This window comes from Mya arenaria, chromosome 6 (genome assembly GCF_026914265.1).
Source record: "Mya arenaria isolate MELC-2E11 chromosome 6, ASM2691426v1".
Lineage (NCBI taxonomy): Eukaryota > Metazoa > Mollusca > Bivalvia > Myida > Myidae > Mya > Mya arenaria.
Window position 1 is genome coordinate 2,674,468 of NC_069127.1, and position 18,267 is coordinate 2,692,734.

Here is an 18,267-nt window from a genome sequence, read left to right on the forward strand (position 1 = left end):
TAATAATTGCCTATCTGCAATTGCATTGGCTGTAAATATAGCTTGTATTGTAAAAATAATTACTTCAAATAATAACCCAAACCATATTTACAATTTATATGTACACGCAAATGAGTGCAATGTTTTTTGCTTTGCCTAAAAGATTTATATGATTAGTATCTTTTCAGTTAGTATGACAGTGTCCAATAAGTTGACAATAGCGCCCTGAAATTCATGATATGGACATTGTTGTTTTAAGTAAGGGAAACGTCTCAAACCGTTCATTATGTCAGCGAAAAACAGCCTCGGCAGTGCTTGCCTCGGACTGTTCTTTCTCTGACATAATGGACAGTTTTCGGCCTTTTACCGTGACTTAATAATTTTAAACAAAAAGCATTGCATTGTTTATCGAAGTGTTTACTTACAGGCAAATTGTTGACTTGTGAAGCGATTTTGGCATGTTGACATAACGATCCGGGTGTATCTCTTGATCAGTTGATCACTAGACCGAGAATTTGTGTCGCCAGTCAAATAAACATTCCCACGGTCACTGTATTTACCAAGACAGTTGCTAAAACAGACAAACTGAAATCAAATTGAGTTCGAAAATCTGTTAACTTTGGAATCATGCGCAGGTACATAACTAAGACAATAATGATAATCTTTCAAACAATTGGTAAATTCCTTTTTTAACTTAAACCATCAATATCCTTAATATTATCTTGAAATATATGGCCCGACTAACCTTTTTATAAAATACAGAATAACACCTCCGATGGAACGTTTAGCTTTGCTATTAATGATTTAGCGCGGGAAATAACCAAAGTCCATCAATGTTATTATTGAATGAATTACTTTTGCATGTTTCATTTAATAACAGAATATCAAAATCAGATTGAAAGTTTCGAAAATCAGTGTCATCAAGTTTATAGCGAATAACCTGGACATTCAATACGCGAAAGGTTAACTGTTTCCATTCACAATCCTAGTTATAACCAGTAGTGTTCACAGCGTATACGGTATACATTTTGTTGTTCATGTATAGTTAATCATACGGCAGGTATGCTGTCTTGCAGTCTTTTTCGACATTGATTATTGCAGGAATAATCTGCTACCGGCGCTCCTGAATGAGAACTGCTCACTACACCAGATTTGGCCGCCTGCAATCGGAGGGTCGCCGTGTTCCCGACATTTCTGCTTGACAAATTTTATGATCATGTTGGGTATTCAGGGTGAGGAATCATGTGACTTCAACGGGGTTCTCACATGTGTCACCACGGTTCAAAACCGATGTAAACAAGCAAGAAAGTGACAGTAATTCCTAAGAAACTTTTTTGAGAGAAAGGATAAGAAAATATGTCTTTGCCTATAAAAGACTATGCTAGTTTCTGCTTCTACAAGTGTGAACTATTTTGGATTTGCTTGTATTTAAACGATGCAATCCTTGGCCAAAATTTCAACTAGACGGAATTTTGTAGAACGATGCAACGCTGTGTGCGCCGTGAGTCTTTGTTTTGTGTACATTTCTTAGTAATTAGTAATATTTAAGAACTCATACATATGTTAAAATTTTAATTTTGTTAATTTCTTTCATTAAACGAGTTGTTTGTAAAATGTCTGTTAGTTCTTTTAATGAATATTAATTTTTCAAGAAAGGCTGTTGTTAACGTTAATTATATATATGCGGTTGTTAACGTGAATTCTACTCATAACATTGCTAATTTTATTTAATGAGTAGTTTGAACTATTCTCTCAACCGTGACGATATTGCATTCAACATTGAACTATTATTCCAAATGATATTTCTTTCTTGAAATGAATGTATATCCATCCATTTATTTGATTTTAAAATGTTAAATTAATGTACTAGGTAAGCCGTCATGGTGGTACGTCCAAATTATCCATCGTCTCTTTGTTAGAGACGGACTCAACCCCCATATGTTTTACCAAATGTTGACAAAAGATATATAAATTCAATTGATGCAGTGATGAATACATTCAAATGGAAGACAAGATATACTCCAGCCAACTCCGTTCCATGTACATCCCCCGGTAAAAGAAAGTCAACAGTCAAGAAATTACTGAAATACGTGCTAATGTACACTTAATCATTAAACAATTGAATAGAAGAAATAAATGATTACATGTGTTGCTGGTTGGATCCATTTTATTTTTATGTGACGTCATCATTTCTTTTTCATGATATAAGCCAAACCCTTTGAGTGAAATGATTCAAAACGTCGCGCTCATAATGTAAACTTTCAACCTTTTTAAGTTGTGGATTTAGTAGATGCAATAACAATTTCTTTAGTATATTATATGTTTGCATCACGTGATTACTCACCCTGAATACCCAACATGATCATAAGTATAGTCATGTTGTTGTTTACATAAATATAATCATATTCCATTGTAGTTTGGCATGGCCTTTGTACAACTTTGAATACATTATACATCGGAAATGTGTACACAAATGACAAAACAATCTGAGTTTTTTTTATAAATAGCTGTAGTTTTGTTTTCAAAAAGGAAACGTATTAATTAGGGCAGTCTATTTTATCAAAATCTGAAAGTGAGTTACAAAATGACCTGTTGTTGTTAAAAGATTACTGTTATAGATAGAAAGTTTTTCACATAAATATTATTGTAAATGCAAATAAAACAATGGTAATAGTTTTTAAAAAAAGGCTGAATCATTAGGCGAAATTATTTTTGTATCAAGGGCTTGAGTTTGAAATTGTGAATAAATTTACTTATCTAGGAATAGTATTAAGCACTGGTGGGTCATTAAACACAACGTTTGACACTTGGTCAGGACAAGCTATGAAGACTTTTGACAGTTTATAAATTCAGACCTAGGAAAATTTCTGCAAACCAATGATTTAAGATTGCTGACAACAAATTAGATCGTAGATTTTCATATTTCCGTTAATTAATGTTTGATGGATAACGGTTTAAGAAAAATGCATAAAACATCAGTTTTTGAACTTAAATATAAAAATCTGCGATCTATTTTTTGTTAGCAGTTTTATATAACTGTTTTTTTATGGATTTGGCTCGTTCCAAGACAAAATATAAAAATGTTGTCAAAACGTTCAATCTGTGATAGTGCAGCTTTAAATAGACCAACTATAACCAAATTTGTTGAACTTTTACAAATACAAATAAGACTATTCAAAGGAAATTAGCAATGTTGATCCACAAGGCTTTTGAATTGAGCGTCCCTGTTATATTTACAATGATGTTAAATAACTCATTTAAATGATATTTGTAACCACTAACACCTCATTACGTTTATACTATATTATATGTGTACTGTCTGTGTTCAATTTGTGTTTCGAAAGTACCTTTTTAGTGTAAATAAGTATACGTGTTTTAATATATATTGTGACCTACGATCGATTGATAGAAGTGCATTTAATTATATATATTATAAATTCCATTGATGTATGATCATGGCGTTTATGCATTTGAATAAACTATGAAACTTTATTATCAAATCGATCAATTTGATGTAAATTCATACCATGAATAAGAGTTTTAGGTTGTATACATTCTCGTCACAAATGAGAGCGCAATACAAACTATAAAATAGAATAAAATAAGCATGTAATGATAAGTTTGTTACGCATACCGATTAAACATAGTCAGCTTTATTTAGATGAGTAGAAGTTCACGTTAACGGCAGCACATATAACATTCACGTTTACAACAGCCTTTCTTGAAAATTCGATATTTATTGAAAAACTATAATAACATTTAAAGAACAATTCGTTTTATGAAAGTAATGAGCAAAACTAACTTTTTAGGAAATGTATACTAAACACACAGCGTTGCATCGTTCCACAAAGTTCCGTCGATTTGAACTTTTGGCCAAGGATTGCATTGTTAAAATACAAGCAAATCTAAAATATTTTAAACGAGTGGAAGCAGAAAATATCATAGTGTTGCATAGGCCAAAAAATATATTTTCCTATCTTTTCTCTCAAAAAAGTAATTTAGGAATTACTGTCACTTTCTTGCTTGTTTACATGAGTTTGAACCGTGGTGACACATGTGAGAACCCCGTTAAAGTCACGTAATTCCTCAACCTGGTATTGGCAATTTTTAATTAGGAAATGATTGTTTCATTTACGATTTGAGTGAAAAAATCAGTTTTTTTCTTCCCAAAAATCCTTTGATTTAAATGTCATTTTCATATTATTGCTAAAACCAAAACATAAACTTGCCATCGTAGTAATTGGTGCGGGACTGGAGAAAATCATGCTTGAACAAATATGCAATTGGAAACTGAAGATATAAGATGAAATAATAAGATTTTAGTTATGTCTTATGAAAAGTTAAAAACATTTGACAAGCAGAACTTCCAAACCAATACTTGAGGTTATTGTAAGCATGCTGCTCAGTCCCTGGGTCCTAAGTAATTTATTTTAGTACTGATTTTTGCACTTTTTAACAGCTGTCCCATAATTTTCATTATTTTGTTTTGCATGCAATACTAGTATATAAATGAACGATAAGGAAGTTTTATATCTATCATTGTCAGATCGCAACAAAATCACTCAGTTAAAACGTGTTCTTAATGCTTGATTGGTCTTCTGCTGTATTTTATTATATCTATCTTTTTCATTTACATCTCATGGCAAATTACGTGGGGTTTTATGGTGTTCAACAACCTTGCCCATCTTTATATTACTCTCTGAAAGGAATTATGTCCACACTACTGGTATTCACTATATTTCGCCCAGATAGCTTTAAGATGAAAAACTGTAAATTAAGCCAGGACGCATTTCTTCAAGCATTTCTCTTTTTAATTATTGCTCGGAATGTGGAAACCCAGACCTGTGCGGATACGATCCGAGAGTGTCACGTGATCGAACAAGATGGCGTTTGTTACGACGTTATACCACATAACCCAGCAGGTGCAACAACGGTGGAAATACGCTTATGTGTTTTTATGGATATCCACAGAAGAGCTTTCGTCCATAAAAACTGGTCAATCGTGGAACAGCTTTCATTTGCATTCACAAACAACAAGATATTGTGTTCCTCTTGAGAACCTAAATCAACACTAAAGTGGCTGATTCATCGGAAGAGTTACTTCTACAGATGGACAGATATGCGATGTATTGGTCAGTCCGGTCAATTACTGATGATAAACGAACATGTTGTCGACAGCCTAAATGATGCCTGCTTAAGACCGACCAGAATAGCTTTGGCGAATGCATTGCCGTTTGATATTTATATATGTTTGATATTTCTAACTGCCACACTTTATGTTTTCCACAAACGCCGGGAATCCTCGATGCGGCTTCAGAATCGTGAGAATCGTATTACAGAACTTAAGGCGGACGATGATCGGTTCGCTGTGTTTCTAGGCTACAGCAACAATGACTTCGATTTCGTGCACGAGAACATTGATATGCCACTGAATCTCCACCTTCAGACCATCATGGACACGGACCGGCGCCTTGTGTGCTCGGGTGACGCTGACTTCAGGATAGGAATGAACATACACGAGGAGATGGTCCGCCTCATCCAACAATCGAACGTGGTTGTTTTGATGGTGACGGACTCGTTCTGTACCAGCCGCTTCTGTCAGACCGAGCTGACGTTCGCAATCAACGAGAACAAGCCTATGATCGTAATGGTGAAGGAGCGAGTAAATGAGAACATAATGCCTCCAATATTGAGGAATCACTTCCATAAGTAGGATACACCAGGATCGTGTGGACGGAAGTGGAGGGACAAAACATACTGAAGACCACTTGGAAAAATGTTTGCAATTCCATCCTGGAAATGTTTTAATAGACAATACGCCGTTAATAAAGTTTCATGGAATTAGTCAGACATGTTTGATATTGTAGCACATTGACTGATTTTTTGAATATATTATCAATATGAATAATTTACATTCGTACGATATATGTATTTCTATTGTCCTAGCCACGATGCATCAAATGTTGTTGTTGCTGTTGTTATCGTAATGTTGTTGTTGTTGTTGTTGTTGTTGTTGATAACTTTTGTTGTGTCAGTTTGTGTTCCAAGACATTCTCTTATTTCAACTGTTGAGTATGACGTTTGGACACTATTTTATATTTCTTTTGCCATCTACCAATCTTTCGCGTTAAACCAGCATTTCGTTTTTAAAAATATGGGATTGATATCAAGTAAGACTGTTTAAAAATTTAACGATCACCTTGAGTATACACATTTTCCTTATTGTTCAATTTTCTATAATCAAAAATGGAAATATATTGGTTTAAAAATACAGAGTGGCATGTGCTAGTCAATGACACATTCTAGTTTAATTATCTACAGTGAGCGAGTAGAGCAGCACATGAAAAAAATATAACGTCTATTCTGTCTTACTTCGTGTAAATATGAATACAGCTTACTATAATTATAATGTTGATCTTGTTTCATTAACAAACATTTCATTTCTCCATTTCGTAATTTCAAAATGTAATTTGACAGTCGCATTGAGGAAGTTGTAGGCGATGTGATATATTTGATCCTGTGAACAGATACACTTATAAGATAGGACGAAGCGTTCCCAATGAGGAAGTTTAAGGTACATTCAGACAATTATAACTTACATACATACATGCATTTATATATAATCAAATAAAAAAGTAACACCACAATGGTATTCTTTTCTTTAATAAGCCGGCCGGTTTCGCTTGTAGCTCATTGGGGCTTCTAATAAATGTGTAATTTCTACGCAGCCTCACATGTGTATACACATGTTCGTACGCAATGTCAATTGTGACCTCATAAATTTTTATTTAAAAATGGCTTCAAAATGTCAATGAAATAACGCTCTTTTGATAACCTAGGTGAATCATCATTATTGTGAACTTTATAAAAAGGGAATATTGAATATGTTGGGGGTATTTTGCAACATTTATCTAAATCTTCACTTCATGGAATTAACACCCTCATTTCATCTTTATCTGTCCCGTATATATTCTCGTACACTATGGCGATATGTGCGATATGATCGCCCCGATTCTGAGTGCAATGAGTTTTTAAAATATTTATTTGATATTTACATGTTGATCCTTTTTTAGGTTTTATTGGATAACCCTTGGTGCATTAAAATAAAAATGGACTTAAAAAAGGTATCCATCTGTGATCGAAATTGAACATATATTTTAAATAGCTGATTAATCTAGTTTGTGATAAACTAAAATTCACAATTCGTACTTCCAAATTAAAGTCATTTTAATTTTCGTTTACGAATAGTTTATGTCAATATGAAGTTTGTCTATTATTAGTATATTAATATTATCTTGGTACCCTTCTATCTTTATTTAATAATCTATCTGACTAAACTTGTTTGTTAGAAACTAAAATTTCACAATACGTATTTCCAAAGTCATTTTAATATCCGTTTAAGAATAATTTATGTATATATAAAGATGTCGACTTTGGTACCCTTTTACCATTTATTTAATAAGTATTTGCTTGTGTATTGGACTTTGCGATTTTGAAAGTAGTGAGTTATATAATCATAATAACCACATTTATTATTTGGACCGATTTTAGAGATTTTCATAATTGTTTATATTTACGTATATTTCATTTAATAAAACTTGATTGGATATTTTAGGAATATTAAAATACGAGGTTTCTCCGATAAATTCGTGGACTGCCATGATTGATATTGAAAAAAGATGATACTGAAGTAAAAAAATAAACAAAATATGATGTTATTAATACATTTCAAGAATTTTGACTTACTTTAGCTTTTTACTAAAACTCGACAAGTCATTGTGTGCTCGATCAAGGGAAAGAAAAACATGTAATCTAAAACAAAATGAGATTAAACGACTTATCCCATTCAGGAAAGTGAAACATTTATTGTATTTTGATATGATGCGTAACCTTATTTAATTTCAAGACAGTCCAACTGTTATTCTTTAATAAGTTTACTATATAAATTTTAAAGGGATTGGCACCAAAAAAAGTTCTTTTTCTGTAACGAATCTCCGGCAATTATCTAATAGAATGTGTTACGCTTTGATATCATAATTGTAAAAAAAGTACCAAAATGTAAAAAAAAAAAATGTGTCGGAGACCGGGTTCGAACCCGTGTCGGCAAAATTGCAGTCTAGAGTCTAGAGCTACGACGGCTTACTCTTATTATGTGACATACTTAAGCTATACTCCTACCTCGGTCATATCACGTGATAACACCGACTAGCCAGTCACGCATAAGGAATGAATTCTACCTGGTAGACATGCCCAGTAATCTTCTTTTTATGGAAAGATACGAAATAACTGCTAAACTTAAATAGATTGTAAACTATGTGGTTCTTCAGTTAGTAAATTTCAATGCATTGTACACATCGATGCCAAGTTTATGTAAGTTTTCGACAATTTTCTCTTTTTTTACTTTTTTATCATACGGGGTACAGCCCCTTTAAAGTTTAACGCCACTCCAGTTGTATTCCTTTCACATTGAAGCTTCACAACGATGGGTAAACGTACTCTCAAAACTTATATGAAATTAAGTCATCAAACATTATATTACCAGACGAACATGTCATTGATTCTGTTATAACTCGGATGTTGTCAGGATAATATTGGAGCATAAGATGTATAGTGTACTGGATAACTGCAAAGTGATCAAAGAATATGTCCAGATTTCGCTACGTTTGAAATTGGTCCCTGATCATCAGTTCTTATCATCTAATTTTCCTGTTTATTCAACAAGGCACTACTACACCCTGGGTGACACGCTAAGTCATGAGAGACGGGCCTGGGCCCTGCATATTTGAATTATTGATATTGGCATCAATAGATGTTGGAATTCAATTTCAACTTGTCAATAATAAATTAGAAATGGCGACTCAACATTGAGCCTATAATGAATTGCCATTGTTATTATGGAATATCAATTAGCTTTTCTCTGAATCAATTAGGCTGTCTGAATTCATCTATAATGCATATGCGACGTTGTTTCTGGGATTATTTAGCTTTTGGTCCGAGGAACTTTTCCAGATAAACGCAGACATTGCAGTTTTCCTTGACAATGTCGTCTGAAAGTCTGAAATTAGAAGTACCAGTGCAACCTCTGAAAAAATATTAGACGACCATTCCCGCGACTTATATACTAACAATGAATGTGAGCGCCAAATAAAAGAAATCAAGCGTATAATTACCGAAAATGAATTAAAGGTACTAGAGATAACTCCCTTATAATTAAGATTTTTTGAAACAAAAATTGCACTTTCCGGACACTGTTGTCTAAAAGTCTGCAATTAGAAGTACCAATGCAACTTCGAATCAAATTAGCTATTATTTCCTTGAAAAGTTCCTTGTCATCACCTACTCTTGCTACAATTTCCTTCTTTACAAAAGGCGATATTGCAATTGAAAATTGAACATGGATTTAATGTTTCCTAAAGTGTGTGTTCTGAATGTTTCGCCTATACAGGTAGAATGTTATTGCTGTTATTGCTACTGCTGTTGTTATGGATGTGCTTTTTGTTGTTTCCATGTTTGAAACGTTTTGCTTTGCAAAAGATGACAATACTCCAGTATATATATATACAAATATTGTATTGTGATAATGATTAAAGGCCTTCTCATGTTACTTTCAGCTTTGTTTTAAAATCAATTTACTTATCTGTTCTGTTTTAATGAAATATTCATATTTTTAACATCAAACCAGTTTTGCTTCAATGGTATTTTCATCGTGATTACTGACTCTAAGAATATTTAATGGCACTGAATGAAGCTATATACGGATTTAAAATGTTTCTATCAGAAGTTTATTCGACAGTTTAGATGCGAGATGTCGGGAAATATCAATATCAATTTTACCGTGATATTTCTGTTGATATTATTTATTCTTCATGGTATTGTTATATTTGTGTAGTGTTTACATTGAAGAAGATATTAAACACGAACAACTTTATCATTAATATTATATTTTATTGCATAACCATTGGTATTAAAAACAGTATTTCTGTTCGCTTCATGCATTAATACATTATTCGAATTCATTTCATAATAGTATGATTTGCTAGAAAGTATATATAAAATTTTAAATACCGACTTATATATGTTATATATTAAGGAAACAGGATACTTTGGAGCTATAAGTTGTGTACTATATTTGCCTCTATATCAGGTGTGCGGGCATGGACTATGTCGTCGTCGTTCAACGCCACGGGCTCGGACAACGGACTTTACGTGGAATATGCATTCGCCGAAACACCGCCCTCACAGGTGCACTGCAGCTTTGACATGAACAACGATGAGGTGTACTTTATGAACGTCACCACGGAAACCTTTAAGTTCATTGACATACACTACGATACATTCGGATATTACGACCTGGCTCTCATTTGTGGCGAGGACTCCTTTGAGATTGCCCATGAACTTGACAAGTACATCGGTACTGAAATATCTGGGGTAGACATAAGCAATAAAACACGAGATATTTTCATTGGTGTTACAGACGCTGAAATTTTAGACGGAAAGGATATATACTTCAATGTAGAATTTGAAGCAGGCTTAGATGTCACAATTAACGTAACAGTCAATGGGCATACTCAAAACAAAACTGTTGCGGCCAATGGTTCCCACATCTTTATACTCGACGCCGCATGGTTCTCAAACGGTCTATATACAGTGGAAGTTTCTCTGGATAATCCCATATCCACAGTGATACAGACAAACGCCATTATAGCAGTACAAACCGGCATTGAGATATTGGCCTCCTCCTTGGTCGAGTACCTGGCCCCACCATATGCTGTTTCGGCAGATCGGCGATTCAACGTAGCTCTTGATTTTAAACAAGGCGAAAACGTTTCGATTGTATGCATGATAATAGACTCCGAACAGCACACTCAACAACTTGAGGCGGAAATTTTGACAGGGCAGGTGACTGGCACTCATAACTTCATGTTCCTCACGTCGCTCATTGGAAACTATTCCCTTGAAGTGGAAGTATCAAACTATGTGAGCAGCTACCAGAGTACCTTTAACTTGGAAATAAAATCAAAAATCATATCAGTGGCACTGAATGTCAGTGAGCGCGTCGGAATGATAATCATATGAAACACTTCGTAAACTTGTACTTTTTCCATTAAATATAAACGTTAGAAACATTTTATCAGTTAATGTTGTCAACGACCAATCGTTTTATGGAATATATACAGGTTAAATATTGAATAATTCTCAATTCTCATTACTCCACGCAGTTACACATACATCAATAAATGTTGCTATTGACAATAGATCCATGCCAAAAGTTATTACTTAACACAAATTAAATGTGAATCTTAACTTTTGAAACTTTTGCAACTGGACCTTAATTTAGACAATGGCGAATAAAAACTGCGCATTATTTAGGTTAACCAGTTGAACCTCGACAGTGTAGGTCCATGTGACTCCCAATGCGTTAAAAACAAATGAGTATAATTTTGTCTTGTTTCGAACCCCTTTGTCAAATGATGAATTTGTTAAACTCACTGATACAGTGAAACTCAGATATCTCATGCATGTCGCCGGAAAATTTGTAAATTATGTGTTTTTTCTCGTTATTTCTGATCAAGTGTCATTATATTGAGTGTGTAGACATGTGTATAAATACTTTTTTTTAATTCCAATACGTTTTATGTTACTAAATCTACCCAATTAGCAAAATGTAATGAACATAACACATTGTGATTGAAGCCCCAATAAAATTGCTGGGGCTTAAAGTGCCAACGACTAAAAATACTACGACCGGTGAGTCAGATATGTCTTAAATTATTGTGGCTGAAAGTGCCACCGATACACATACTACGGTCGGAGTGCCAGATATGTCGTAAATTGTTGTTGCTAAAAGTGCCACGACTCCAATACTACGACAGGTGAGTCAGATATGTCTTAAATTGTTGCGGCTGAAAGTGCCACCGATTCCAATACTACGGTCGGAGGGTCAGATATGTCTTTAATTATTGTTGCTGAAAGTGTCAACGATTCAAATTCTACGACCGGTGAGTCAGATATGTCGTAAATTATTGTTGCTAAAAGTGCCACGACTCCAATACTATGACCGGTGGGTCAGATATCTCTTAAATTGTTGTTGCTGAAAGTGCCAACGATTCCAATACTACGACCGGTGAGTCAGATATGTCTTAAATTGTTGTTGCTGAAAGTGTCAACGATTCCAATACTACGACCGGTGAGTCAGATATGTCTTAAATTGTTGTTGCTGAAAGTGTCAACGATTCCAATACTATGGTCGGAGGGTCAGATATGTCTTAAATTGTTGTTGCTGAAAGTGTCAACGATTCCAATACTATGGTCGGAGGGTCAGATATGTCTTAAATTGTTGTTGCTGAAAGTGTCAACGATTCCAATACTACCGGTCGGAGTGCCAGATATGTCGTAAATTGTTGTTGCTAAAAGTGCCACGACTCCAATACTACGACAGGTGAGTCAGATATGTCTTAAATTGTTGCGGCTGAAAGTGCCACCGATTCCAATACTACCGGTCGGATGGTCAGATATGTCATTAATTATTGTTGCTGAAAGTGTCAACGATTCAAATACTACGACCGGTGAGTCAGATATGTCTTAAATTGTTGTTGCTGAAAGTGTCAACGATTCCAATACTATGGTCGGAGGGTCAGATATGTCTGAAATTGTTGTTGCTGAAAGTGTCAACGATTCCAATACTACGACCGGTGAGTCAAATATGTCTTAAATTGTTGTTGCTGAAAGTGCAACGACTCCAATACTACGACCGGTGAGTCAGATATGTCTTACATTGTTGTTGCTGAAAGTGCAAACGATTCCAATACTACGACCGGTGAGTCAGATATGTCTTAAATTGTTGTTGCTGAAAGTGTCAACGATTCCAATACTATGACCGGTGAGTCAGATATGTCTTAAATTGTTGTTGCTGAAAGTGTCAACGATTCCAATACTATGACCGGTGAGTCAGATATGTCTTAAATTGTTTTTGCTGAAAGTGCAAACTATTCTAATACTACGACCGGAGTGTCAGATATGTCTTTAATCGTTGTGGCTGAAAAATATAACGATTCCTATACTATGGCCGGAGGGTCAGATATGTCTTAACTCGTTGTGGCTGGAAAATATAACGATTAGTATACTACCGGCCGGAGGGTCAGATATGTCTTTCAACGTTGTTTCAGAAAGTGCAAACTATTCCAATACTACGACCGGAGCGTCAGATATGTCTTTAATCGTTGTGACTTAAAATATAACGATTCCTATACTACGGCTGGAGGGTCAGATATGTCTAAAATCGATGTGACAGAAAGTGTCAACGATTCCAATAATACGGTCGTGGGGTCGGAAATGTCTTAAATTGTTGTTGCTGAAAGTGTCAACGTTTCCAATACTACGACCGGAGGGTCAGATATGTCTTATGTCGCAGTGCATGAAAGTGTCAACAATTTAGATACCACGACCGGAGGTTCAAATATATCTTAAATTGTTGTGGCTGAATGTTCCAACGATTTCAATACTACGACCCGAGGTTTAGATATGTCTTAAATTGTTGTTGCTGAAAGTGCCAACGATTCCAATACAATGACCGAATGGTCAGATATGTCTTAAATTGTCGTGGCTGCAAACTAAAACGATTCCTATACTACGGCCGGAGGGTCAGATATGTCTTAAAACGTTGTGACTAAAACATATATTGATTCAAATACTTCGACCGGAGGGTCAGATATGTTTAAAATCTTGTTTGCTAAAAGAAAGTCAACGATGCCAATACTACGGCCGAATGGTCAGATAAATGTATGTCTTAAATTGTTGTGGCTAAAAGTGCCATCGATTCCAACACTACGACCGGAGGGTCCAACATGTCTGACATTGTTTTGGTTGAAAGTGGCAACGATTCAAATTCTACGGCCGGAGGGTCGGATATATCTTAAATCTTTGTTGCAGAAAGTGCCACCGATTCCAATACTACTTTTGAAGCAGGATGTGGTCAATGCTCCTCAAGGTCGAATTCAGAAAAAAATCCTTTTGACTTTGATGGACACGATATTATTTTGCAGTTTGTGTTTTAAAGGAGTTATCCACATTTCATTTGCACTGTATTCCAATCAATCCTTGTCAATATACTACGTGCGTGTTTTTTTTTACATATACAACCCAGGAATTTCTGTTTCCTAATTTTGACCGGAAGTTGCGCAATCATTTCACGAATTGCGAATTATATGCTGCCAATATTTAACTATATAAGTTCTCAACGGTTTTATTAAGATAAGTAACATACACATCGGAATCTATTTGTAGTGAACAAAACATTTCTATATAAATGCAGTCCTTACGAGAAATATTAAAGATAAATGCACTTTCACTTTGACGATGTTATGGTTACGGGTACCTGTTCTGTTCGACTGGTTTACGTCGTATTGAGGTAAAAAGACCGATAATAAATAACAATTGGTACACCAGTTGGTTCTGAGGTATGGGTAATATAATACTAATTTTATTTTCTGCTTTACGTTTGAGGAACGCACAGCGGAAAAAAACTACGGAGTTCCCGTAAATCTAAAGATATAAAAACTCTGACCTAAATATATATGCACATTAGCTCCATGATCTGTGAATGTATATAAAAGCATATAAGAAAGTTAAACATATTGTTTAATACGGTTGCCGAGTTGACTCGACGAACGACATTGATTGTTAAGCTTGCTAGACACAATCGCCATTCAGGAAATGTAGGTTGACCTAGCTAGACAAAAATATGTGTTTAGCCCGGACTGAGAACGACGTTTGACAATGCGCAATTGATTGCCAATCTGCTTGGAAAAAAATAATGACATTAAACAATTGGAAAATGAATTTTGGGCTGGCTCGACTGTCAACATTGTCTATTGCACAAACGGCATTCAACATTCAAAAAATGAATGTCTTGCTGTCAAACAAACTTTAACATTGTAATTCATTTAAATGTATGTAAATGAGGTGGCTCGCCAAAGGACACTTAATGTCAAGCTTGATCGATATATAACATTTGACATTTAGGAAAAGTCGAAAACCAACAATTGACATATTCAACGAAGACTGTCTAGCTGGGTCACCACGCAACATTCGTAATGATTAAACAAACAACATTCAAATGTCAATGCCATGCTGGCTTGACAAACGATATTCAGTTTATTTAGATTGTTCTTAAATAATGTAAGCTTTGACTAATGAAATTTCACATTACGAAAAGATGATGTCAAGCTAGCTTAAACAACAAATAATATTGATTTACAATTATTATGGCGTACCTGTTTGACATAGAATCTAATTTCTAGTGTTGACATTTAACCTTTGACTCAGGTTTAAGTTAAAAGGATTTTTAAATGAATTTATTGTATTTTAAATAAATGAAGTCATTTGTTAACAACTGCATATACAAATAAAGCAAACTCTACATTATATATATGAATGGGTAAAAAACGAGAACAAATGTTTCTTTTCAGTATTTCATCGTGTCAAGATTGTTTCAAAATCAAAAACAGTTTGGATTGCTAATCTCGGGTGACACAATCTTAGTCCAAATAAAAGATTTACCCTGTCATAATGGAAATCTTTTATTTGGACTAATTTTGCATTTTAAAATGACTCCATTTCAAGGGCACTTATCACCCGAGAGTAGCAATGACTTTTTACAAACAGCGAAAAAAGTTTTATGTTTAGAGTGTGTCTATGGGAAATAATAAAAAAAAATAAAAACACCGTAAAATCATACAGATCTATAATCAAGAATTATAGCATTATGGAAATCATTCAACCATCTAATGGGATGAAAACAGAAACTAATTAAATTAGAAAAGTATTATTTTTATTTCAGTCAATAAGGCCAATAACAGTAAACAATAGCGCGTAGACCTTCATTAACCAAATAAACAGAAGTTTCGGCTAAAATGAAACTGTTCATCGACAAAATTCATAATCACAAAGTTGCCAACTTCCCCATGCTATCACCAGCTTTAGTCGCAAGGTTAATGTACTAATCAGTCATCGTTCTCTTTGAATGATTAAATTATAGCAAAACAATTTTCAAACTTATCATTAAACTCTAATGGAAACGAAAATACCATTTTCAATAATACCGATGTATATCAACATTCTTATTAATCAACTGGGACCAAATGATAAATAAATGGCTGTTTGTTTTCTTTTAATCATTTAATGTTTTATGTGGACAATACTATTTAATCAATTGTACAAACTGACATTTAAAGTTATTATTTAACTTCGCGGTGGAAAGGCTTAGGCTATTCAGAGACATACCAGCTGTATATACCTGACCTCACGGAGATATACCAACAGTATATACCTGACCTCACGGGGACATACCGACTGTATATACCTGACCTCACGGAGATATACCAACTGTATATACCTGACCTCACGGAGACATACCAACTGTATATATCTGACCTCACGGAGACATACCAACTGTATATACCTGACCTCACGGAGACATTCCAACTGTATATACCTGACCTCACGGAGACATACCAACTGTATATACCTGACCTCACGGAGACATACCAACTGTATATACCTGACCTCACGGAGACATTCAAACTGTATATACCTGACCTCACGGAGACATTCCAACTGTATATACCTGACCTCACGGAGACATTCCAACTGTATATGACTGACCTCACGGAGACATTCCAACTGTATATATCTGACCTCACGGAGACATTCCACCTGTATAAACCTGACCTCACGGAGACATTCCAACTGGGTATACTTGACCTCACGGAGACATTCCACCTGTATATACCTGACCTCACGGAGACATTCCAACTGTATATACCTGACCTAACGGAGACATTCCAACTGTATATACCTGACCTCACGGAGACATTCCAACTGTTTATACCTGACCTCACGGAGACATTCCAACTGTATATACCTGACCTCACGGAGACATTCCAACTGGGTATACTTGACCTCACGGAGACATTCCAACTGTATATACCTGACCTCACGGAGACATTCCAACTGTATATACCTGACCTCACGGAGACATTCCAACTGGGTATACTTGACCTCACGGAGACATTCCAACTGTATATACCTGACCTCACGGAGACATTCCAACTGTATATACCTGACCTCACGGAGACATACCAACTGTATATACCTGACTTCACGGAGACATACCAACTGTATATACCTGACCTCACGGAGACATTCCAACTGTATATACCTGACCTCACGGAGACATTCCAACTGTACATACCTGACCTCACGGAGACATTCCAACTGTACATACCTGACCTCACGGAGACATACCAACTGTATATACCTGACCTCACGGAGACATACCAACTGTATATACCTGACCTCACGGAGACATACCAACTGTATATACCTGACCTCACGGAGATATACCAACTGTATATACCTGACCTCACGGAGACATACCAACTGTATATACCTGACCTCACGGAGACATACCAACTGTATATACCTGACCTCACGGAGACATACCAACTGTATATACCTGACCTCACGGAGACATACCAACTGTATATACCTGACCTCACGGAGACATACCAACTGTATATACCTGACCTCACGGAGACATTCCAACTGTATATACCTGACCTCACGGAGATATTCCAACTGTATATACCTGACCTCACGGAGACATACCAACTGTATATACCTGACCTCACGGAGACATTCCAACTGTATATACCTGACCTCACGGAGACATTCCAACTGTATATACCTGACCTCACGGAGACATTCCAACTGTATATACCTGACCTCACGGAGACATACCAACTGTATATACCTGACCTCACGGAGACATTCCAACTGTATATACCTGACCTCACGGAGGCATTCCAACTGTATATACCTGACCTCACGGAGACATACCAACTGTATATACCTGACCTCACGGAGACATACCAACTGTATATACCTGACCTCACGGAGACATTTCAACTGTACATACCTGACCTCACGGAGACATTCCAACTGTACATACCTGACCTCACGGAGACATACCAACTGTACATACCTGACCTCACGGAGACATACCAACTGTATATACCTGACCTCACGGAGACATACCAACTGTATATACCTGACCTCACGGAGACATACCAACTGTATATACCTGACCTCCCGGAGACATACCAACTGTATATACCTGACCTCCCGGAGACATACCAACTGTATATACCTGACCTCACGGAGACATACCAACTGTATATACCTGACCTCACGGAGACATTCCAACTGTATATACCTGACCTCACGGAG

The 18,267-nt window shown here is 35.6% G+C and overlaps 1 protein-coding gene across 2 annotated transcripts; it reads left to right on the forward strand.

Annotated features, from left to right (window-relative positions):
- The first annotated feature begins 1,171 nt into the window (after window positions 1–1,171).
- LOC128239216 (uncharacterized) lies at window positions 1,172–11,568 on the forward strand. 2 transcript variants are annotated; one of them, XM_052955762.1, is made up of 2 exons: window positions 1,172–1,211; window positions 10,124–11,568. In XM_052955762.1, exons 1-2 carry the CDS (start codon window positions 1,190–1,192, stop codon window positions 11,053–11,055), a joined length of 954 nt encoding a protein of 317 aa, XP_052811722.1. In that variant the 5' UTR covers window positions 1,172–1,189; the 3' UTR covers window positions 11,056–11,568. The 2 variants fall into 2 exon arrangements, with proteins under 2 accessions (XP_052811722.1, XP_052811721.1); XM_052955761.1 differs by lacking the exon at window positions 1,172–1,211 and adding an exon at window positions 9,773–9,848.
- The last annotated feature ends 6,699 nt before the right edge of the window (window positions 11,569–18,267 follow it).

Coding starts and splice junctions, on each gene's coding strand:
- LOC128239216 (XM_052955761.1), top strand. CDS start 9,785: ATGTCGGGAAATATCAATATCAATTTTACCGTGATATTTCTGTTGATA. Junction 9,849..10,123: donor GATATTATTTATTCTTCATG/GTATTGTTATAT, acceptor CCTCTATATCAG/GTGTGCGGGCATGGACTATG.